Below are 24,905 nucleotides of genomic sequence, written 5' to 3'. Positions count from 1 at the left end.
TTGGGTAGGGACCGTCTCTAAATGTTGCCAACTTGCACTTCCCAAACGCTTAGTCCAGTGCTCTGCACACAGTAAGCACTCAATAAATACGACTGAAGAATGAATGAACCCTGAGCTAGAGCTGAAGGGACTGCTCCACCGCTTCCCCTCAGCTGCAAAGTGACTCCGCCTGACCCGATGCTGCTCCCCCTCTTCTACCAGCCAGTTTCCTTCCTCTACTCACTTTCAGGAGGAAGCAGCGTGGCCTAATGGGCAGAACCCCCTGAGAGTCAGAGGACCTGGGTTCTAATTCTGGCTCCGCCACTTGCCTGCTGGGCGACCTTGGGTAAGTCACTTGGCTTTTCTGTGCCTCAGTTCCTCATCTGTAATACTTATCCTCCCTCCTACTTAGGGAACTTCATGTGGACAGGGACTGCACCTGACTTGACTAACTTGTATTTCCCCCAGTGCTTAGAACTGTGCTTGATACATAGTGAGCACTTAAATATGATTTGTTTGTTATAGTTATTACTATTATTCAGAAATGGGGCGGGGTTTGGGCCCAGAGTACCCTAAAATGCAGACTGGCAGGTTGGGTTGTGAGGATGAGGGAACCTCACTCCAGGATAGCTGTCGAGTTGCTATCTTCCACCGGGACCCTTGGATTCTTTGAGGGCTGCATTTCATCTGCACTGGGAACACTGGAAAAGGGTTTCCTGTTTAGGGATGAAACTGGGACTGGACTGAAGGCAGGGACTGGACTTGGCCTTGGTTCTCGGGGTGACTGTTCAACTGTGCGGAGGTGAGCCTGGCCAGAGGGAGTTTTGGGAATTCACACGTCTGACTTTTCTTCATCAGCTTGGGGGAGACACACCCTCCCACCCGGCTTTATTTTCTCTCCTCAGCAATAGCTCTGAGTTTATTACTTTATTCTGTAGGAACCTGGAGATGTATGACCTCAGGAGTTGGTGAGATGAGAAACTTTAAATTGGATAATTTCTAAACCCTCAGTACAAATGCCCCAGGGGAAGACTATTTCTTAAATGAAATAATTTTATCTTCTGTCAGAAGAAATGTTTACTTCTTGAGAAGACTGAAGGACACCGGTCCTTCAGCCGGTGAACTTTAAGGGAGCCTCTCAGCTGCCCAAAGTGTAAGAAGGGACACTCAAACGTGAGGTGAGAAACCAGGAAGGCATGTAAGACAATTTCCTCAACCCAGGTATCTCAATGCAATATGGCACTCTAAACTTCTCCGTCCGAGAAGAGCTCGCAAGAAAGAATGTGCTTCAGAACAAGGCCGTCCTGACAAATGACTTTCCAAAGGGGCCTGCGTTAATACGCTGCTTTAATTAAAGAAAAATCTACCCTCAAAAAAGCCTGTCCTTTTGGCAACAGTGAAGGAGTGTGGCCTAGCAGAAAGAGCACAGTCCTGGGAGTCAGAGGACCTGGGTTCTAATCCCACCTCTGCCACTTGTAAATTGGGGATTAAGCCTGGGAGCCCCACGAGGGACAACCTGATTACCTTGTATCCTCCCCAGCACTTAGAACGGTGCTCGGCACATAGTAAGCGCTTAATACCATTCCAGCGCTTAGAACAGTGCTTTGCACATAGTAAGCGCTTCATAAATGCCATTATTATTATTATTATTATTGTGTGCTGTTTGACCTTGGGCAAGTTGCTTAATATCGCTGTGCCTCAGTTCCCTCATCTATAAAATGAGAACTCAATACCTGTTCTCCCTCTTAAGACTGTGAGCCCCATGTGGAATCTTATTATATTGTATCTACCCACTGCTTAGTATAATACTTGGCACCTATAAGCACTTAACAAAATACACAGTTATTATTATTAGTAATGATAATAACACTGTCAGGGAAGGAATTCTGAAATGAATGTTTGTGCTCCCATGCTTACATGTTGCCAAATTTTCTGCAGATGCTGTGGTTTCAATGCTTGGTAAGAAGATGGAATAGCACCCTGAGATTACAAGGGCGGAAGGATTCTTGGGGAACATATTGGTTTAGGACCCTGAGATGGGCGACAGCTCAATTTCCACTGACCAGTTAAATGTCATCACAGCTTCTCAGAGGGGGACTACCCTAGATTTCCATCACACCTTGTTCAGTTAGAGAGGCCTTAAAATTTCAACTCCTTAGACACTTGTAGTTCCGCTCGTAAGGGGCCAAAGAAGCAGTGTGGCTCAGTGGAAAGAGCCCGGGCTTTGGAGTCAGAGGTCATGGGTTCGAATCCTGCTCCACCACTTGTCAACTGTGTGACTTTGGGCAAGTCACTTAACTTCTCTGTGCCTCAGTTACCTCATCTGGAAAATGGGGATTAAATGTGAGCCCCCAGTGGGACAACCTGATCCCCTTGTAACCTCCCCAGCGCTTAGAACAGTGCTTTGCACATAGTAAGCGCTTAATAAATGCCATCGGAAAGAAAACCATCCAGCCCCTTAGGGCTGTTTCCTTCCCAACAATCTCCTGGGCCTTTTGTCTTTCTCCAATTGGCAAAGAAAACTCTGGGGAAAATCCAAGGAGTCCTCACTAGTTTTTCGCTTTTCTTTTTCATTTCTGCCTCTTTCTCTTAGCCATCAGTGAAGGAGAAGTAAAGGGCCATCATCGTCGAGCCTCCCTTTGTTGGCCAGCTGGCAGCCAGCTTGGCAGCAGCCCACTAACCACCAAAGAGAAATAATCCCTAATGAGTTCTCAATTCTCAGACGCAAGAGGTTTGGGAGAGAATTCACCTGGACACTTCCTAAGTGGCCTTGGGGGAACCTTTGAGTCGCTAATGGTGACCTGTGCGTAGTCTCTTGGTCCCTTTGCTTCCTGCCAACTAAGTGTTCAGGAGGCTCAGCTCAGGGTTTGGCACCCTTGATTGTAGTAGGCGAGGGCAGTTGATATCCCGGGAGAGATTAGGGGCCAGACGATTTAGGACAACCACCCGACACAATCCATTTTAGGTCTGGTGATCAGAGAGGTCCCCAGCACTAGAAACTTGGGGGGAGGCCCTTGTGTCCTGAACACTGATTGAGCAGGTGTAGGGGAGGGTTGGTGGCTGGTTTGAATTCAGAGAAAGCTGGAAATTCTGGAGGTCACGTTGCTTAGTTGGAAATTGTGGGGAATTCAGCTGGGGTTTTAAAAAAACCCGTGGGTGACAGAGGCAGCAGGGGGTAAATTTTAGAGATTGCCTCTGCCCCAACTCTCTCCCCCTCCCTCCAGGCTCACATCTCCTCCTGCCTTCAGGACATCTCCATCTGGATGTCTGCCCGCCACCTAAAACTCAACATGTCCAAGACTGAACTCCTTGCCTTCCCTCCCAAAGCCTGCCCTCTCCCTGACTTTCCCATCACTGTTGACGTCACTACAATCCTTCCCGTGTCTCAAACCCGCAACCTTGGTGTCATCCTCGACTCCGCTCTCTCGTTCACCCCTCACATCCAAGCCGTCACCCAAACCTGCCAGTCTCAGCTCCGCAGCATCGCCAAGATCCGCCCTTTCCTCTCCATCCAAACCGCTACCCTGCTCGTTCAAGCTCTCATCCTATCCCGATCCAAGATCGCCTCCCCTCCGATCTCCCATCCTCTTGTCTCTCCACACTTCAATCCATACTTCACGCCGCTGCCCAGATTGTCTTTGTCCAGAAACGCTCTGGGCATGTTACTCCCCTCCTCAAAAATCTCCAGTGGCTACCAATCAATCTGCGCATCGGGCAGAAAGTCCTCACCCTCAGCTTCAAGGCTGTCCATCCCCTCGCCCCCTCCTACCTCACCTCCCTTCTCTCCTTCTCCAGCCCAGCCTGCACCCTCCGCTCCTCTGCCGCTAATCTCCTCACCGGGCCTCGCTCTCGCCTGTCCCGCCGTCGACCCCCGGCCCACGTCCTCCCCCTGGCCAGGAATGCCCTCCCTCTGCCCATCCGCCAAGTTAGCTCTCTTCCTCCCTTCAAGGCCCTACTGAGAGCTCACCTCCTCCAGCAGGCCTTCCCACACTGAGCCCCCTCCTTCCTCTCCCCGTCGCTCCCTCTCCATCCCCACTGTCCTACCTCCTTCCCTTCCCCACAGCACCTGTATATATGTATATATGTTTGTACATATTTATTACTGTATTTATTTTACTTGTACATATCCTATTTATTTTATTTTGTTAATATGTTTGGTTTTGTTCTCTATCTCCCCTTTCTAGACTGTGAGCCCGCTGTTGGGTAGGGACCGTCTCTATATGCTCCCAACTTGTACTTCCCAAGCACTTAGTACAGTGCTCTGCACACAGTAAGTGCTCAATAAATACTATTGATTGATTGGGAGCTGGGTTCTGGCTGGGCGGGGCCCTCAACAAGGCAAGGCACTGAGCGATAATCACTTCGCCCCCACCCCTGCTGGTGGATCTTCTGCAGAGCAAATCTAAAGTTGCTGGAAGCGGGCTTCAGCTGCGATGAACAGAGGCTCGGCCTCCTCTTAGATCATGCTTCTCCAGCTCTAACAGACTCGGACTCTGAACTCCGCTCTCCTCTTCCTTCAGCTAGGAGCAATGCTCAGCTCAGGAGCTACCTAGCTCCCACAGGTAAATCCACTTCTCCATTTTAGTGTCCTGCCCCTTCTCTCCAGCCTGCCCCAGCCCTCCCACTTGTCTGTGGGCTTGATACTCCTTAGGTGTCTAGCCCTCTGGACCTAGGATGGGATTCCCCCTCCACTCTCCCCCGAGACCTGACTCACCATCTGTTCACTGTCTCGCAGCTTCAGCTGGAGGGTTTCTAGTTCTCTTCCCAGGTCCTTCTCCCTGTCTCGGGTCCTCTGCAGTGCCTCCAGTTGACTCCGCTCCTTTTCCAGTTCCCGCTGAAGGTTCTTTTTGGCGGCTTCTTGTTCCTGAAGCTGAAGAAACAGGGCCCCTAGGTTTCAGTGGATGTGCCTGGCCTGGGGCCTCAAAGGCAGCTGCCCAAACCGTTCTCAGGCTTTGGGCTGCTGCTTCACACTCATGGCTCTAACAAAATGTTCCCACTCCTTCGGCCTGTTTCCTCATGTCTTTTTAAATGGTATTTTTTTAAGCGCTATGTGCCAAGCACTGTATTAAATGCTGGGGTAGATAGCTTGTATCTACCCCAGTGCTTAGAACAGTGCTTGGCACGTAGTAAGTGCTTAACAAGTATTATATTATATTATCATTATTATACTATATAATATATATTATATTATAATATATTATATTATCATTAGTGGTAGATAGCTTGTATCTACCCCAGTGCTTGTATCTTGTATCTACCCCAGTACTTAGAACAGTGCTTGGCACGCAGTAAGTGCCTAACAAGTATCATGATTATATTATTATTAGGGGTAGATAGCTTGTATCAACCCCAGTGCTTAAAACAGTGCTTGGCACATAGTAAGTGCTTAACAAGTATCATGATTATATTATTATTAGGGGTAGATAGCTTGTATCTACCCCAGTGCTTAGAACAGTTCTTGGCACGTAGTACGTGCTTAACAAGTATCATGATTATATTATTATTAGGGGTAGATAGCTTGTATCTACCCCAGTGCTTAGAACAGTGCTTGGCATGTATTAAGTGCTTAACAAGTATCATGATTATATTATTATTAGGGGTAGATAGCTTGTATCTACCCCAGTGCTTAGAACAGTGCTTGGCACGTAGTAAGTGCTTAACAAGTATCATGATTATATTATCATTAGGGTTAGATAGCTTGTATCTACCCCAGTGCTTAGAACAGTGCTTGGCACCTAGTAAGTGCTTAACAAGTATCATGATTATATTATCATTAGGGTTAGATAGCTTGTATCTACCCCAGTGCTTAGAACAGTGCTTGGTATGTAGTAAGTGCTTAACAAGTATCATGATTATATTATCATTAGGGTTAGATAGCTTGTATCTACCCCAGTGCTTAGAACAGTGCTTGGCACCTAGTAAGTGCTTAACAAGTATCATGATTATATTATTATTGGGGGTAGATAGCGTGTATTTACCCCAGTGCTTAGAACAGTGCTTGGCACCTAGTAAGTGCTTAACAAGTATCATGATTATATTATTATTAGGGGTAGATAGCTTGTATCTACCCCAGTGCTTAGAATAGTGCTTGGCACATAGTAAGTGCTTAACAAGTATCATGATTATATTATCCTATGATTATCCTGTATGTATGTATATATGTTTGTTTGTATTTATTACTCTATTTATTTAGTTTACTTGTACATATCTATTCTATTTATTTTATTTTGTTATATGTTTTGTTCTCTGTCTCCCCCTTCTAGACTGTGAGCCCACTGTTGGGTAGGGACCGTCTCTATATGTTGCCAACTTGTACTTCCCAAGCGCTTAGTACAGTGCTCTGCACACAGTAAGCGCTCAATAAATACGATTGATTGATTATATTATTATTATTAGGGGTAGATAGCTTGTATTTACCCCAGTGCTTAGAACAGTGCTTGGCACGTAGTAAGTGCTTAACAAGTATCATGATTATATTATCATTAGGGGTAGATAGCTTGTATCTACCCCAGTGCTTAGAACAGTGCTTGGCACGTAGTAAGTGCTTAACAAGTATCATGATTATATTATCATTAGGGGTAGATAGCTTGTATCTACCCCAGTGCTTAGAACAGTGCTTGGCACGTAGTAAGTGCTTAACAGGTATCATGATTATATGATTATTATGACTATTACAAGCTAATCAGGTTGGACACAGTCCATGTCTCACATGGGGCTCACAGTCTTAATTCCCATTTACAGATGAGGTGACTGAGGCATAAAGAAGTTAAGTGACTTGACCAAGGTCTCACAGCAGACAAGTGGCAGAGCCAGGATTAGAACCCAGGTCCTTCTAACTCCCAGGCCTGTGCTCTGACCACTAGGCCACACTACGTCCTCTTGTTCAATTCCTTCTAGGTATCACCTCCTTGTACGGCTCCAGAAGACTAGGAAATGTTGCCCCAGTACACTGACCCCACTCTGGTCTGCGTCTCTTCCTCTTTTTAATCTCCTCTCCCTTCGGTCTTTGCTTCTTGTCCCTAGAGAGGAGGAGAGGTCCCGAGTCCCGGCTGCCCTCCCTACCTGCTCCCGGATGACTTTCATCTGCTCCTGGCTGCTCCCCAGCTGCATCTGCAGTGTGGCCACTGAGTGCTGGTAATGGATCGACTCCTGAACCGCGCTCTGATGTTTCTGTGCGGCCTGGGACAGGTCTGACTTCAGTAGGTCAGTCAGCTTCCTGGAGACTCATTAGAGAGAGAAGCAGGGTCAGGTGAGCCCATTAGGCCAGTCCGGGAAGGGAGAAATCCCGGCGCTTCACTACGGGATGGAGATGAGGGAGATGGAAAATCAGGGCGCTTTGAATTCTTCTCCCTTCCCTGCTGCTGTGGGCCAGAGTGCAACCGCCTCGAGTCTTCCCAAACCTTCCTAACGGGAAATCTACCCAGTTCCCCAGCCCCAGGGACCTCCCACAGACTGTTGCCTCTCGATACCAAGTCTGAGGCTGGAGCTGAACCTCTCCTGTGGCTGTCCCGGGTACCTGTTTTCCTCCAGCTCTTTCTCTCTGTCAGCCACCTCTTCCCGGAGCGTCCGGCCCTCAGCCTCCAGCCTGTCCACGGCCTGCTTAAGCTGCAGTCCCTCTTCGGTGCGATCTCTCAGCTGTTTCTGTGAAGTCTGCCAGTTTTGTTCTGCCAACAGGGCCCCCTCTTTTTGTTTGGCCAGCTGCTGACCTGCAGAAGATGGGGAAAGGGCCAATTGTGAGGAAGAACCCGTGCCTTTTCTCCCAATGTACAGCTCTCTGGATTTGAGGCCGGCATCCCCCATAGGAGTCTATATAGCATGCAGCAAGCACTTAGAGAATACCATTGAGTGATTGATAATAGCTCCTGGGCCCTCATTTTCAACCCTCCCCTATTCATCTCTATCACCATTTTATTTTCTCTTACCTTATTTTTGCTCTCTTCCCAAACCATTTCTTACAGTAATGCCCCACTTGGACTCCCTACCCAATCATCCTTCTTTTGATACCGAAATCCACACACTCAACCTTGCCCTCTCCACTAGAATCAACTTCCTTGATCTGGCAGCACCAACCTCCGCTTCCCGGATCACTTCCTCCACTCCTACGCACATGACACGGAGCTCTTCTCATGGAAATCCAGACACCAGGTCAACCTCAGCCACTTCAAACATTGTTACCCACCTCTCTTTCACAGAGATTCATTACCCTTGACTCGGTTCCCCTGCCTACTTCCCCAACCTGTGATTTTGAACTTTTAGCTTCCTCCTGAAACCCCCAGTAGCCCCACTTCCCCACTCTCGCCCCGATGGTCTTGCCAACTAACTTCATTGACCAAAATGAGACTCTCAGGTGTGAACTCCCCAAGTCTCCCCCTGACCTCCCAATCAATCAATGGTATTTTTCAAGTGCTTACTGTACGCAGAACACTGCACTAAGTGCTTGGGGAAGCACACATAATGATGATGATGGTACTTGACATTTGTTAAGCTCTTACTATGTGCCAAGCACTGTTCTAAACACTGGGGTAGATATAAGATAAGCACTACAGGAGGAGTTTACAGTCTACATGTCCCGCATCTACTCTTGTATTCTTTTTGGTCACCCTTTCTGCTTCCTTTCAAAATCTACCCCATTAACCCGTGCCTTCAGTCGCATCTCTTTTCATCTTCTAAAAGCAGCTAGGCCCACTCTTCTTCCCTCCCTGACTGCATTTTTAACCTAATGGCTCCTTCCCCTTTGTCCACATCTCCTCTGTCCTAAAAAGAAACCTGTGGATCTCACTACACCTCAGCTACTGTCCCATCTCTGTTCTCCCACTCTAGACAAAACTTCCCAAATGGGTTGTATACACTCACTGCCTCCACTTCCTCTCCTGTACTTCCCTTCTTGGTCCTCTGCAGTCCAGGTCCCATCCTCTTCACTCTACTGAAACTGCTATCACCAAGGTCACCACTGACTTCCTATTTGTCAAAAAAACCCAAACTCTTATCCTAATTTTCCTCAAACTCTCAGCTGCCTTTGGTGCTGAGGAGCCCTTCCTTCTCCTTGATGCGATCCAACCTTGCAGCTCCGTTGCTGACCTCCCTGCCTCTCCAAACTTCACTCTGCTGCCCGGATCTATACAACCATTCAGTCTATTTTTTTTCCACTCCTCAAGAATCTCCAGTGGTTGCCTATCCACCTGTGCATCAGGCGGAAACTCCTTACCACTGGCTTTAAAACACTAGTTCACCTTGCTCCCTCCTACCTTACCTCTCCGATTTCCGACAACAACTTATCCGCGACACTTCACTCATCTGATGCTCTGCACACAGTAAGCGCTCAATAAATACGATTGAATGAAGGAATGAATGAATTTTCTCACTGTATTTTGATCTCTTCCATCTCTACGCTAACCCTTTGTCTACATCCTTCCCCTGGCATGGAACCCGCTCCCCCTTCACATCCAATAGATGATCACTCTCCCCGCCTTCAATGCCTAATTTAAAGTCCATCTTCTCCAAGACGCCTTCCCCGACAAAGCCCTCATTTCCCTCTTCTCCCACTCTGGTCTGCGTCACCCTTGTACTTGGATTTGTAATAATAATAATAATGATGGCATTTATTAAGTGCTTACTATGTGCAAAGTACCGTTCTAAGCACTGGGGAGGTTACAAGGTGATCAGGTTGTCCCCTGGGGGGCTCACACTCTTCATCCCTATTTTACCGATGAGGTAACTGAGGCACAGAGAAGTGAAGTGACTTGCCCAAAGTCACACAGCTGACAATTGGTGGAGCTGGGATTTGAACCCATGACCTCTGATTCCACAGCCCGGGCTCTTTCCACTGAGCCTTTATTCATCCAGCACTTATGTACATATCCATAACTTGTATTAGTGTTCGTCTCCTTGTGAGAAGCAGCGTGGCTCAGCGGGAGAAGCAGCGTGGCTCAGTGGAGAGAGCCCGGGCTTTGGAGTCAGCGGTCATGGGTTCAAATCCCGGCTCCACCAACTGTCGGCTGTGTGACTTTGGGCAAGTCCCTTAACTTCTCTGTGCCTCAGTTACCTCATCTGTAAAATGGGGATTAAAACTGTGAGCCCCCCGTGGGACAACATGATCACCTTGTAACCTCCCCAGTGCATAGAACAGTGCTTTGTACATAGTAAGTGCTTAAAAAATACCATCATCATCATTATTATTATTATTAAAGGACCACTTTTACCACCTGTTTTATTGTACTCTCTCAAGCGCTTAGCACTCAATAACACTGATACTAATAATAATTATGGTACGTATTAAACACTTACTACGTGCTAGGCACTGTACTAAGCACTGGGGTGGACACAAGCAAATCAGGCTGGATACAGTCCCTGTCCCACATGGGGCTCACAGCCTCAATCCCCATTTTTACAGATGAGGCAGCTGAGGCCAGGAGAAGCGAAGTGACTTGTCCAAGGTCACATGGCAGACAAGTGAAGGAGCCGGGCTCTATTATTTATTTATTTATTTTACTTGTACATATCTATTCTATTTATTTTATTCTGTTAGCATGTTTGGTTTTGTTCTCTGTCTCCCCCTTTTAGACTGTGAGCCCACTGTTGGGTAGGGACTGTCTCTATATGTTGCCAACTTGTTCTTCCCAAGCGCTTAGTACAGTGCTCTGCACACAGTAAGTGCTCAATAACTATGACTGATGATGATGATGACCCACAAGCTTCTGACTGCCGGGCCCGAGTTCTCTCCGCCTCTCCACGCTGCTTCTCATTGAGTTGTGGACGACTCACTAGTTAGCTGGTGGTGCCGGAGGGCCTCCTGCAGATCTTCCTTCAGCAGCTGGATCTCAGCTATCTGGGAAGAGTTTTCCCTCTCTCGCTTCTCCTTCTCCTCCTGCACCTTCTGGAGGGCCACTTCTAGGTCTCTGGCCCGCGACTGCTCCTCCTTAACTTCCAGATCCTTTTTCTGGAGGTCACCCTGGAGCTGCTGCACTTTGTTCTCCGCCTTCTGGAGGGAATCGTTTTTCTTCCGAAGAGCCTGAGCAGATCAAAGGGTCAGTCCGGGTCCAGGCAGTCAGGCCCGTCTTCCCCCGGCCGGCCGGCCTTCGGACGTACGGTCAACGACTGATTAATCAAGCGCCCGTTATCCGAGCCGGAGCTCATCTGCTGTCCCCCGGCCAGCCTCTGGCCACTTCTGTGCTCATTAAGACCTCTCTCAGAGGATGGGCAGGGTGAGGAGGTGACTCTGAAATCAATCAGTTTCGCTACTTGTTAGCTGCTCTGCATTGGAGGTAGTGGGGGAGGAGATGGCCCATTAGCTACGCCGGGCAATCCAACCTCTGGACACCTGTAAGATCCTTGAACATCTAAAGGTGGAGGTGGCCGGGATTTCCTCCTTTTGAATCCCTTTGGGCTGGGATAGTGGGCCAGGGTAACATAAGAGAAGGAATAAAGGGAGGATGGGACTGAAGATTTGGGGCCCGGGTGGCCAAAGCCCGGTGTCCGTATTAAAAAGCAATGTTTTCTTGCCCAGTCAGTCAAATTTGCCTCATGAATTTTTTTTTTAATGGTATTTGTGAAGCACTTTTACTATATGCCAGGCACTGTACTAAGCACTGGGGTTGATATAAGCTAAGCATGTTGGATCAGTCCATGTACCATCTGGGGGTCACAATCTTAATCCCCATTTTCCAGATGAGGTAACTGAGGCACAAGGAAGTGAACTGTAGTACAGTGCTCCGCACACAGTAAGCACTCAGTAAATATGATTGATTGATTGACTTGTCCAAGGTCACACAGCAGACAAGAAGCAGCGTGGCTCAGTGGAAAGAGCACGGGCTTGGGAGTCAGAGGTCGTGGGTTCTAATCCCGGCTCCTCCACTTGTCAGCTGTGTGACTTTGGGCAAGTCACTTCACTTCTCCGTGCCTGTTACTTCATCTGGAAAATGGGGATGAAGACTGTGAGCCCCACGCGGGGCAACCTGATTACCTTGTATCCCCTCCTGCAGCGCTTAGAACAGTGCTTGGTACATAGTAAGTGCTTAACAGGTGTCACAATTATATTATTATTATTAGGGGTAGATAGCTTGTATCTACCCCAGTGCTTAGAACAGTGCTTGGCACGTAGTAAGTGCTTTACAAGTATCATGATTATATTATTATTGGGGGTAGATAGCTTGTATCTACCCCAGTGCTTTGAACAGTGCTTGGTACATAGTAAGTGCTTAACAAGTATCATGATTATATTATCATTAGGGTTAGATAGCTTGTATTTACCCCAGTGCTTAGAACAGTGCTTGGCACGTAGTAAATGCTTAACAAGTATCATGATTATATTATTATTAGGGGTAGATAGCTTGTATCTACCCCAGTGCTTAGAACGGTGCTTGGCACATGGTAAGTGCTTAACAAGTATCATGATTATATTATTATTAGGGTTAGATAGCTTGTATCTACCCCAGTGCTTAGAACAGTGCTTGGCACATAGTGAGTGCTTAACAAGTATCATGATTATATTATCCTATGATTATCCTGTATATATGCATATATGTTTGTTCGTATTTATTACTCTATTTAGTTTACTTGTACATATCTATTCTATTTATTTTATTTTGTTATATGTTTGGTTTTGTTCTCTGTCTCCCCCTTCTAGACTGTGAGCCCACTGTTGGGTAGGGACCGTCTCTATATGTTGCCAACTTGTACTTCCCAAGCGCTTAGTACAGTGCTCTGCACACAGTAAGCGCTCAATGAATACAACTGATTAACAAATGCTATAATTATTATTATTATTATTAAGTGGTGGGGTTAAAACTCAATTCCTTAGTAAGCGCTTAAATACTATTATTATTATTATTAAGTGGTGGGGTTAAAACTCAGTTCCTTCTGACTCCCAGAGTTGTGCTGTACCCATCAGATCATGCTGCTTCTCAAATGGAGAAGACTGTGAGCCTCGACTTCTAGACTGTAAGCCCACTGTTGGGAAGGGACTGTCTCTATATGTTGCCAACTTGGACTTCCCAAGTGCTTAGTACAGTGCTCTGCACACAGTAAACGCTCAATAAATACGATTGATTGATTGATTAACAAATGCTATCATTATTATTATTAAAGTGGTGGGGTTAAAACTCAGTTCCTTAGTAAGCGCTTAAATACTATTATTATTATTATTATTATTAAAGAGGTGGGGTTAAAACTCAGTTCCTTCTGACTCCCAGAGTTGTGCTGTACCCATCAGATCATGCTGCTTCTCAAATAGAGAAGACTGTGAGCCTCGACTTCTAGACTGTGAGCCCACTGTTGGGTAGGGACCGTCTCTATACGTTGCCAACTCGGACTTCCCAAGCGCTTAGTCCAGCGCTCTGCACACAGTAAGCGCTCAATAAATACGACTGAACGAATGAAATGGAGGCTGTTCTCCAAACCAGAGAGTAACTCCGTATAACATGTCCGTCTGTCAGACCCTCCAACTTCCTACCACGGTCTTTCTGCTCTCCTTGCTGCCCTGTCCACCTTCCCAGGTGCTCCTCGACTCACCTGATCCTTCTCCAGGCAGAGCCCCTGGACCTCACCGAGCTGACGGTCCATCTTCTTGACGTGAAGCTCGAGGTGGCTCAGGTCTAGCCGCTTCCTCTCCGTCTGGGCCGCCAGCTTCTCTCGCAACTCGTGCAGCTCCAGCTCCTGTTTCGTTACGTCTACGACGGGGAAACCCAGTCAATCAATCAATCATATTTATTGAGCTCTTACTGTGTGCAGAGCACTGGACTAAGCGCTTGGGAAGGACAAGTTGGCAACATCTACAAACAGTCCCTACCCAACAGTGGGCTCACGGTCCTGTGGCCTGCTACCTCCACTCATTCATTCCTTCAATCGTATTTCATTCATTCATTCAATCGTATTTATTGAGTGCTGACTGTGTGCGGAGCACTGTACTAAGCGCTTGGGAAGGACAAGTTGGCAACATCTACAAACAGTCCCTACCCAACAGTGGGCTCACGGTCCTGTGGCCTGCTACCTCCACTCATTCATTCCTTCAATCGTATTTCATTCATTCATTCAATCGTATTTATTGAGCGCTGACTGTGTGCGGAGCACTGTACTAAGCGCTTGGGAAGTATCAGTTGGCACCATATAGAGATGGCCCCTACCCTCCAGGGCTGATCTTGGCCCAGTGAGAAGCAGCACGGCCCGTGAGGCGGAAGGACCTGGGTTCTAGTTCCGGCTCTGCCGCTTGTCTGCTTTGTGTCCCTTCCCTTCTCTGGGCCTCAGTTACCTCATCTGTAAAATGGGGATTAAGACTTATAGCTATAGGCACATCATTGATAAAATACTTAGCATATAGTAAATATGTACAAGTAAAATAGAGTAATAAATATGTACAAATATATACAAGTGCTGTAGGGTGGGACGGCGATGGAGAGGGGAGGAGGAGAGGAAAAAGGGGGCTCAATCTGGAAAGGCCTTCTGGAGGAGGTGAGCTCTCAGTAGGGCTTTGAAGGGAGGAAAGCCACTAAGCGTGGCTTAGTGAAAAGAGTGCGGGCTTTGGAGTCAGAGGTCATGGGTTCAAATCCTGGCTCTGCCAATTGTCAGCTATGTGACTTTGGGCAAGTCACTTAACTTCTATGTGTCTCAGTTCCCTCATCTGTAAAATGGGGATGAAGACTGTGAGCCCCCCGTGGGACAACCTGATCACCTTGTAACCCCTCCAGCGCTTAGAACAGTGCTTTGCACATAGTAAGTGCTTAATAAATGCTATTATTATTATTATTAATAAAAGAGCATGGGCTTGGGAGTCAGAGGTCATGGGTTCTAATCCTGACTCTGCCACTTGTCAGCTATGTGACTTTGGGCAAGTCTCTTCACTTCTCTGTGCCTCAGTTACCTCGTCTGTCAAATGGGGATTAAGACTGTGAGCCCCTTGTGGGACAACCTGATTACCTTGTATCTACCCCAATGCTTAGAACAGTTTTTGGCACATAGTAAGCACTTAACAAATACCATCATTATTATTATTATTATGTGGGGCATGGACTGTGTCCAACCTGATTAGCTTGCATCTACCCCAGCGCTTAGTGGTTACCAAATACCATAATCCCTGCCCTACCACCACCCCTGAAGCCACAGGGGCAAGTAGAAGGGGAAGCACGTTTCTGGTCTGGTCCAAAGCTGCTTAGCAAAGTCTGCCGAATCCAAAGTATGTTCCCCTGCCTGGAATGCCCTCCCTCCGCACATCCACCAAACTAGCTCTCTTCCTCCCTTCAAAGCCCTACTGAGAGCTCACCTCCTCCAGGAGGCCTTTCCAGATTGAGCCCCCTTTTTCCTCTCCTCCTCCCCTCTCCATCGCTGCCCCACCCTACAGCACTTGTATATATTTGTACATATTTATTACTCTATTTTACTTGTACATATTTACTATCAATCAATCGTATTTATTGAGCGCTTATTGTGTGCAGTTTACTAAAATGCTAAGTTTTTTATTAATGATGTGCCTATAGCTATAATTCTGTTTATTCTGATGGTTTTGACACCTGTCTCCATGTTTTGTTTTGTTGTCTGTCTCCCCCTTCTAGACCGTGAGCCCATTGTTGGGTAGAGACCGTTTCTATATGTTGCCGACTTGTACTTCCCAAGGGCTTAGTCCAGTGCTCTGCACACAGTAAGTGCTCAATAAATACGATTGAGTGAATGAATGCCTCTCAGCCACGGAACAGAGAAGTCCAACTTATTGCCTCCGGCCACTGGAACTTTCTATCTGGTTATAGATCTGGTTCCAAAAAACTATATGGAAGCAATGTTGGCTTAGTGATCTGAATCAGAAGCTGCCGTCTTCCTTTGGCTGGAGTGTTCCCATGTCAGGGAATCTGGAAGCCTTGAATTCATTCATTCATTCATTCAATCGTATTTATTGAGCGCTTACTGTGTGCAGAGCACTGTACCAAGCGCTTGGGAAGTACAGGTTGGCTGAGTGAGGATGGAGCAGAGGATTACTTAGGATTTTCTTCCACTCCTATCTAGTAGGGAAACTAGAAGTCCCTTTGGGTGAGAGGGGGGCTTTTTTTTTTTAATGGTATCCATTAAGCCTTTACTATGTTTCAGGTGTTGTACCAAGCAGTGGGGTAGCTACAAGATAATCAGGTTGGACATGTCTCCATGGCATTTAAAGTCTTAATTCCCATTTTACAGATGAGGTCACTGAGGCCCAGAGAAGTTAAATGACTCACCCGAGTTCATACAGCAGGTAAGGGGCAGAGTCAGGATTAGAACCCAGTTCCTTCTGACTCCAGGCCTGTGCTCTATCTCTAAGCCACGCTACTTCTGCCTCCTTGCCCTAATCTCCTCATTGGCTGCCCCGTGGCTTACCCTTCACGATGTTTTTCTTTTGCTCCGTCACTTTCTCCAGTTCCGTTCTGAGATCCTGCACTAAGCTCTGGTATTCTTCCGCCCGCTGGCTCTGCCTGGTGAGCTCCTCCTGTATGTCTTTCATGAGCTAGACCCACAACAGAAGCACAGCAACCTAGTAAGCAGGAGATGGTGAAGAAGGCGCTTCCTGCAAGTACTCTGAAAAGCAAGTTGGCCCGAGGGGAATGGTCCCCAGGCCTGGGATGCAACAGAAAAGAAAGATGTCTCTTTCTTTCCTCGGGCTTAAGGGCCAACTAAACTCTGCTTTGTTGGGAAGGGGAGCTGATGGGTAAAGGGAGGGATACTGTTGGGATGAGAAGGCTTAGGAAAAGCCAGCAAGGGGCCCTGAGTAATGAAAAGTACAGGAGAGAGTCCATAGGAACCAAATCTATGTCCAGAGAGGCAGCAGGGGGAAAAGGTTGGCCTTCAATGGAGGCTGGCAGGTGAGGCTGGGAAGAGAAGGCTACAGACAGCTGAGGGAATAAAGTGCCGTGGAGGGTGGGAATCCTAGAGAAACAATAACACGGGCTAGGTGAGAGAGATCTCACTTTTCGGAGTTCCTCTGACTCTTCTTCTGTCTGGTTGCCGGGGCTGCGTTCGAAGAATCTGTGGGCGACTCGATAGGAGGCAAAGTCAACTTGCAGTTGCAACAGCCTCTTCTCAAACTCCCAGGTCTGAAAATAAGTTCAGTCACATCATGCTGGATAGTGGTAACAGCAGGAGTAGTGTTTATTGAGTACCGTTCTACTAAGGGCTGGGAGAAAATACCCGGGTAGGAATTAAACACGGTCCCTGTTCCTCATGGGGAGTTTTACTTTAAGGAGTTCATAGCTTTGTGGAGCTAAAGTTGGCTCACTCATTCATTCAATCGTATTTATTGAACGCTTACTGTGTGCAGAGCCTGTACTAAGCACTTGACACTCACTCCTCATCCCTCTTAAGGGGGTGTTGGAGAGGAGTAAGTATGACCTCTACTTTATAACTGGGTAAACTTGAGCTGAGAGAGACCAAGTTTCTTGTCTAATGCTCCAGAGCGACTCAGGGCCACCTGAAGCCTCTCCACTCTGGTTTAATACTTGATCCATCCGAATGGGCTGGGGGTGGTTCTGGTTCCTCTTGGACTAGAAAGCTGTAAATAATTTAGCATCCGGGATGGTCCAACATGGGTTTCCGAGCTGTGAGATTAAAACCTCTAGAAAGACTTGAACTCCGGGGGACCAAGTAGCTGGAAGACCACGGTTTGGAGGGAGAGGGCATCTAGAAAAAGGGTGCTGTGCAAAAGTGAGGCTTTCTGGGGGAGCTGAGCTGCTTTCTCTCGCCTCTCCTTTTCTTATGGGACCATGTCTGGTCCGCCTGGAAGCCCAGCCCTGTCTCCCCGTTTACCGTAGCACCAGAGGCTGCTAGCTGATTCTGAAGTCCCTGGATGATCTCTGTCTTTTCAGCGTTGCTTTGCTGGCTGAGAGCCAGGTTTTTCAGGGTTGCTTGGAGCTCCTGGGTGAGGTGGTCCGTGACCTCCTTGCATCTCTTCAGCTGCTCACTCTTGCTATCCAGATCCTGGTGCAGCTGTGTGACTGTGCTGTTCCGGTGGCTCCCCTGGGCCAGAAAGCAGACAGAACCACCAGAGCTGGGGGTTCCTTTCGCCCCACCATCTCCTAACTCCCATCCCGGAATCATTTCGAATTCAGGGCATCCAGGACCACGTTCTTACCCATTTTCTTTAGGCTCACCAGCTTAAGAGGTAAAAATAAACCCACCTAGGTTGGTCCCTGCATACAAGTTGAGGAGGGACTTCAGACTTTGCACCTTTGCTCAGAACACCTGAAATGCTTCACTGGAAACGTGATCATCCCCGGTTTTACCACATGAAAAATTAAAGCCCAGAACGTGTAAAACATTTCTGTGCTGGGGACGTTGTGTGTCCCCCTTGGCATTTTAAAAAGAACACTATATCTATCTGCATGGGATTCCACTCACCTGTCTGCTCTTCTTGCGCTAGGGAGGTGGAGAGGTATAGGAGGACAGTTGTATAACAACAGCATCCACCCCCTCAGAAGGGACTTGAGGGAGAAGGCGGGGGTACAGATCTGATGTGGGGTTTTAGAAATTACTTTCTCCTCATCTCTCACCTCCTTCCCTCACCTCTGTTCTGCCCCAGATTGGCAGCGAGAGGCTTCAGGAAACCCAGGTTTTCTCAAACGTGGAAGAGGAGATTTTCTCAGATTTATATGCACTCAGATCTCCTGAGCAAAGAGAGGCAATTCCAAAGTCTCCACTTGTAGGGGGAAGGGTGGGAATGGGTATGGCCACATCCTACCTGGCCAGTTATGTCCATTAGTTCCTCCTCCAAGCTCTTAATCTTGCCTTCCAGCAGCCCTGTTCTGGTCAGAGCAGTCTGATACTTCTTCTTGTACAGAACCAAGCTGTCCTCTAAGGAGCAGATCTTGCTCTCTGCCACGATGACTTGCCCCTGAGACTCTTGTGGCTTCTCCTGCAGCTCACTGGACTCTTCCTTACGATTCTCCATCATTTCTTCATAGACTGTCACCTGTTAGTGTGGCAACACCAATCAGGCAAGACTAGGAAAAGGTTTCCCCAAGTGCTTAACGCAGCACTCTGCATTCATTCATTCAATCGTATTTATTGAGCGCTTACTGTGTGCAGAGCACTGGACTAAGTGCTTGGGAAGCGAAAGTCAGTGGGAAGTACAAGTCTGCACACAGTAGCAAGTCACTTCACTTCTCTGGGCCTCAGTTACCTCATCTGTAAAATGGGGATGAAGACTGTGAGCCCCCCGTGGGACAACCTGATCACCTTGTGACCTCCCCAGTGCTTAGAACGTGCTTTGCACATAGTAAACACTTAATAAATGCCATTATTATTATCATTATTAATAAAGCACTGGCCTAGTGGATAGGGCACAGGCCTAGGCATCAGAAGACCTGAGTTCTAATCCTGACTCTGCCACTTGTCTGCTGTGTGACCTTGGGCAAGTCACTTCACTTCTCTGGGCCTCAGTTACCTCATCTGTTAAATGGGGATGAAGACTGTGAGCCCCCCGTGGGACAACCTGATCACCTTGTGACCTCCCCAGTGCTTAGAACGTGCTTTGCACATAGTAAACACTTAATAAATGCCATTATTATTATCATTATTAATAAAGCACTGGCCTAGTGGATAGGGCACAGGCCTAGGCATCAGAAGACCTGAGTTCTAATCCTGACTCTGCCACTTGTCTGCTGTGTGACCTTGGGCAAGTCACTTCACTTCTCTGGGCCTCAGTTACCTCATCTGTTAAATGGGGATGAAGACTGTGAGCCCCCCGTGGGACAACCTGATCACCTTGTGACCTCCCCAGTGCTTAGAACGTGCTTTGCACATAGTAAACACTTAATAAATGCCATTATTATTATCATTATTAATAAAGCACTGGCCTAGTGGATAGGGCACAGGCCTAGGCATCAGAAGACCTGAGTTCTAATCCTGACTCTGCCACTTGTCTGCTGTGTGACCTTGGGCAAGTCACTTCACTTCTCTGTGCCTCAGTTACCTCTTCTGTAAAATGGGGATTAAGACTGTGAGCCTCATGTGGACCGTGTCCAACCTGATTAGCTTGTATCTACCCCAGAGCTTAGTACAGTACCTGTCACAGAGTAAGTACTTAAAAAATTCCATTTAAGAAAAGTACTATTGACAGATTGATATTAACCCTCATTAACCTGGAAACTGATCAAGGAGTCTAGAGTGTGTCAGGGAAGAGGAATAATACCTTGAGTTTCTGTGACAATTTTATCCAGAAAGCACGAAACACAGTTACTCTCATCTTCCTGGGATGGAATGTAATTCCATCTTCCAGAGAGGAAATGTCAACCAACCTATGACATCTCCTGCATCCACCCCCAGGTAAGGGCAAGTAATAAATAAATAAGTAATAAATAATGATGGCATTTGTTAAGTGCTTACTATGTGCAAAGCACTGTTCTAAGCTCTGGGGGGGATACAAGGTGATCAGGTTGTCCCACGGGGGGCTCACAGTCTTAATCTCCATTTTACAGATGAGGTAACTGGGGCTCAGAGAAGTTAAGTGACTTTCCCAAGGTCACACAGCAGACGTGGTGGAGCCAGGATTAGAACCCAGGTCCTCTGACTCCAAAGCCCATGCTCTTTCCACTGAGCCATGCTGCTTTCAGAGAGCACAGGAGCTTAGTTCCCAATGGACATGGTGCCTTTTTCTTGTTAGGAGTCCCCCGTTTTCTGAGTCCAAATGGGGAATCTGATGGTTAAGTCAACATCCCCTGGTCTAAGTTGGCTCTCTGTACAGTAGACTTCATCATTTGAGTGAATGAAATCTCACCGAGTTGAGATCTAGCTTTAGAATGATCCATTCCCCTTGTTTCAAGCAGGGAGGGGAATTTCCAATCTTTATGCCTCTGCCTCTCTGTGCTCAGGTAAGCCCAGTTTGGGAATCTATAGTAATAATAATAATTATGGTATTTGTTAAGTGCTCACTATGTGCCAAGCACTATTCTAAGCACCGGGGTAAATACAAGGTAAATAGGTTGTTCCACATGGGGCTCACAGTCTTAATCCCCGTTTTACAGACGAGGTAACTGAGGTACAGAGAAGTGAAATGACTTGTCCAAGGTCACACAGCAGACAAGTGCAGAACTGGGGTTAAAACCCACGTCCTCTGGTTCCGAAGCCCGTGATATTGCCACTAGGCCATGTTGCTTCTCTATAGGATTACTAGGCCTACCATCTGGAATCGTATTTCGTTCTCTTGCCCAAACTGGGATAACGCTATCTGATTTGGATTTCTGATTTGATTAGCAGTCCTCTCAATGACTCCATCCTTTCTGAATCGTTCTAGAAAAACCACGAGGCCTGTGGAACTCCCGTTTGATCTTACAAAATTGGCACTGGCTCCATTCACCTACATCAATTCTTTCCTTCCCTTTCTCTAGCTCCCCAAGCATCTAAGCTTAGAAAACGCCAGGACCTGTCCTCGCCACATACACCTGGAGTTTTCTGTTGGAGCAGGTTCCCACGAAAACCAAGCACCAAGGAGCGGAAAAGAGAGGCAGGGCGTATTGTATTTCTCACTGGTCATTAATGCTTGATTTTCTCTAGCCCTCTCTGGGGTTTGGACTGGTGTGCATTTCATGGCAGATGTAAACCCTACCTCCTCTTCTTTCATCAGACAGCGCTGGTGGAGGAATTCCAGGTCACAGGTCTGCTTCTCTAGGATGGTTTTGTACTGCAGGAGTGAATAGTAAGAAGTCTGAAACTCCTCTGTGCACAGTGCCAGTTTCTGCTGAAGGTGTAGCATTTTCTCTCTCAGCTCACTGAGGTGTGCTTGGTGGGCCTGCTTAGAGGAACTGAGTTCTTCTTGCAGCAGTTGGAATCCTGCCCTTCGCTCCTGACACTAGAATACAAAACAGCAAATCAAAAAGGCTTTGAAGATGTGGCCATTGAAATCTTTCACAAAATCTAAGTGCAGCAATGATATCCTTCTGCAGAGACTTTCACAGACCAACTGCTTTCTGCAAAATATACGTTTCCTTTCAGCTGCACCGGGCTCCGGATGTTTTTCTTCGGACCGATTAGACCTTCAATCCAGGAGGAACGTGGAATCAGGCTGGTTGCGTGGCAGGGTTCAATCACATCTGACGGGTGCTGATTTTTGCATCCGATGGTAACTTACCTACTGCCCAGTGGAAATTAGAGGTCTGCGTCGGCTACAATACCCTTCTTTTCCGGTAGTTTGAAGCTTGTCTTTGTCCAGGCCTCAAATGATCTCTGTTGTTCATTCCTCTTTGTCATCAAGTCTGATATTTCTCCGTTCTCTACTTTGTCTTCTCCTTCCCTCCTCTCTCCCTCACTCCCCGGTCCCCAAAGTGTGACAATCTAGATTTGGGTCGCCTCTCCTGTCCCCGCTCCCTCCGTCCCCTACTCCTCCATGGTCATGAGTTGAACCCGGAGTCCCTCCCCTTTCCCGCTCCACCCATTTTCGAGAGTAAAAGTTCTTTCCAATTGAGAAGCAGAGTGGTCTAGTGCATAGAGCCCGGGACCAAGGGTCAGAAGGTCCTGGGTTCTAATCACGACTCTGCCACTTGTCTGCTGTGTGCCCGCAGGCAAGTCACTTAACTTCTCTGGGCTTCAGTTACCTCATCTGTAAAATGGGGATTAAGACTGTGAGCCCCTTGTGAAACATGGACTTTGTCCAACCTAAGTAACTTATATCTGCCCCAAATGCTTAATACAGTGCATGGCACATAGTAAGCACTTACCAAATACCATTAAAAAAAATGGCACCAATGTATGGCACCAGACACAGCTCTGGGGAGTCAGGGACTGGCGTTGGCACAGTGGTATGTTGCCAATTTGTACTTCCCAAGCGTTTAGTACAGTACTCTGCACATAGTAAGTGCTCAATAAATACGATTGATGATGATGATGATGGTATTCATCTGGGATTCTTCAATCACACATTGCTGAGTTCAATTCCAGATCTTTGCCTGGCCAGATCTCCAATTATGTGAGAATTACATTCTTGAGGAACCTCACATTAAGGAAGACCTGTGATACATTCTCACGCATTGATCAATACCACATATAAACGTGAACAACCGTTTCTTCCAACATCACATCACCTTACCTGCAGATGCGTTGTAGGAAAAAAATTCCCAAATTCACCAAAAGAATTCTATCCAAAATGTAGAATGAAAACACATGTTATAGGAAAGTGGATTATAATTTTAGGGCCTTACACCATTTAGGACAGTGCTGTGCACATAGTAAGCACTTAATCAGTATGATTGAATAGTTGATGAATGAATAGTTGGAGAAAAAGTTGTCAATATAGGGATTTTCTGTTTTGGTGGAACATTAGCAAGGACCCCAAAATCACTACTGTTCTATCACTTAAAGAACGAAATGAGGAAGCACTTAAAAAAATGCAAAACTAGTTTCTGGTAACTTCCCCCTCACCTGGGTGTTAACAGCTTGGCTTCATTAGCATGGGAGCTCTCTGAATGCAGGACACATGCAGTGCTTAACTCATATTTTTTTTTAAAATCGCATTCATGAAGCGCTTACTTTGTACCAGGCACTGTTCTAAGTGCTGGGTTAGATCAGGTTGGACACAATTCCTGTCCTACATGGGGTTCACGGTATTAATCCACATTTTACAGATGAGGTAACAGAGGCCCAGAGAAGGTAAGTGACTTGAGTAAGGTCATCCAGCGGACAAGTGGCAGAGCAGGTGATTAGAACCCAGGTTACACTCAGTTCTGCCAAAACGCATTTGTTCACTCCCATGTTTTGGATAGAAAGCCACAGCAGAATCAGGGAATGTTCTTCCGACAAAGCGCATTTGTCTGGATTCGGCATGATGCAGCCTCAGAAGAAGCAGTCGCGGACCTGCATGCGGCGGTGGTGGACAATGGGCAAATATGACATTGTAAGTTTTCTCTAATGTAGGGTTCTGCAATAATACAAACCCAGCGTCATGTCATTTATTAAGCGCTTACTACGTGCAAAGTGCTGAGGTAGATACGGGGTTATGAGACTGGACACAGAGCGGCAGAGGTTCACAATCTATCCTATCCTCATTTTGTAATGAGGAAACAGAGGCCCAGAGAGGTTAAGTGACTTGCCCAAGGTCACACAGTTGGCCAGTGGTGGAGCTGGGACTCAGGCTCGGGTCTCCTGACTCCTACTCTTGGGCCCTCTCCACTAGATGATATATTTTACTGAATCGATGCTGTTCAATCAAAAGAAATTTATCTGAAAGAACGGTCAGTTTGGCAAATGTTACCGATTTCCAATACAGACTGTTCAACTTTTACAGTTGAAATGCCAGCTAGGAGTGGCACTGATTCCAGCTGGCAACCCTGGCACAAATTAAGTCCTGGGGCCATATGTCTGCCTAGATGTTGAACCTGGCGTTCAGCAACACAAGCCTTCAATAGACTGTAAACACATAATGATGGCATTTATTAAACGCTTACTATGTGCAAAGCACTGTTCTAAGTGCTGGGGATGTTACAAGGTGATCAGGTTGTCCCACGGGGGGTTCACAGTCTTAATCCCCATTTTACAGATGAGGTAAACGAGGCACAAAGAAGTGAAGTGACTTGCCCAAAGTCACACAGCTTACAATTGGCGGAGCGGGGATTTGAACCCATGACCTCTGACTCCAAAGCCTGTGCTCTTTCCACTGAGCCATGCTGTACTGTTCTCTCCCAAGCACTTACTTCAGTGTTCTGCATGTAGTATTATTAGCACGTATTACTCCATTTATTTATTTTATTTGTACATATTTATTCTATTTATTTTATTTTGTTGATATGTTTTGTTCTGTTTTCCCCTTCTAGACTGTAAGCCCACTGTTGGGTAGGGACCGTCTCTATATGTTGCCAACTTGTACTTCCTAAGCGCTTAGTACAGTGCTCTGCACACAGTAAGTGCTCAATAAATATGATTGAATGAATGAATAGTAAGTGCTCAATAAATACCATTGATTAATTGGTTAGTAAAAGCTACATTCGAAATCTTTA

At 46.8% G+C, this 24,905-nt stretch overlaps 1 protein-coding gene across 4 annotated transcripts in view; it reads right to left on the bottom strand.

Moving 5' to 3' along the window:
- The window catches only part of PMFBP1 (polyamine modulated factor 1 binding protein 1), a 136,452-nt gene that overhangs the window by 17,428 nt on the left and 94,119 nt on the right, over window positions 1–24,905 (bottom strand). For 3 of the 4 annotated variants that reach the window (XM_038754057.1, XM_038754056.1, XM_038754058.1), the window contains 10 exons: window positions 21,527–21,769; window positions 18,662–18,892; window positions 17,731–17,940; window positions 16,896–17,021; window positions 16,309–16,435; window positions 13,486–13,643; window positions 10,741–10,987; window positions 7,496–7,685; window positions 7,042–7,195; window positions 4,694–4,849 (listed from right to left, as the gene is read on the bottom strand). In XM_038754057.1, the coding sequence (XP_038609985.1) occupies window positions 4,694–4,849; window positions 7,042–7,195; window positions 7,496–7,685; window positions 10,741–10,987; window positions 13,486–13,643; window positions 16,309–16,435; window positions 16,896–17,021; window positions 17,731–17,940; window positions 18,662–18,892; window positions 21,527–21,769 (1,842 nt within the window). The remainder of the gene's footprint in view (window positions 1–4,693; window positions 4,850–7,041; window positions 7,196–7,495; window positions 7,686–10,740; window positions 10,988–13,485; window positions 13,644–16,308; window positions 16,436–16,895; window positions 17,022–17,730; window positions 17,941–18,661; window positions 18,893–21,526; window positions 21,770–24,905) is intronic. The other variant, XM_038754059.1, reaches the window with a different exon arrangement.

The sequence above is a fragment of the Tachyglossus aculeatus genome, chromosome 11 (genome assembly GCF_015852505.1).
Source record: "Tachyglossus aculeatus isolate mTacAcu1 chromosome 11, mTacAcu1.pri, whole genome shotgun sequence".
NCBI lineage: Eukaryota > Metazoa > Chordata > Mammalia > Monotremata > Tachyglossidae > Tachyglossus > Tachyglossus aculeatus.
The sequence above is the reverse complement of the archived record's forward strand: the minus strand, read 5'-3'. Positions and strand labels throughout refer to the sequence as shown.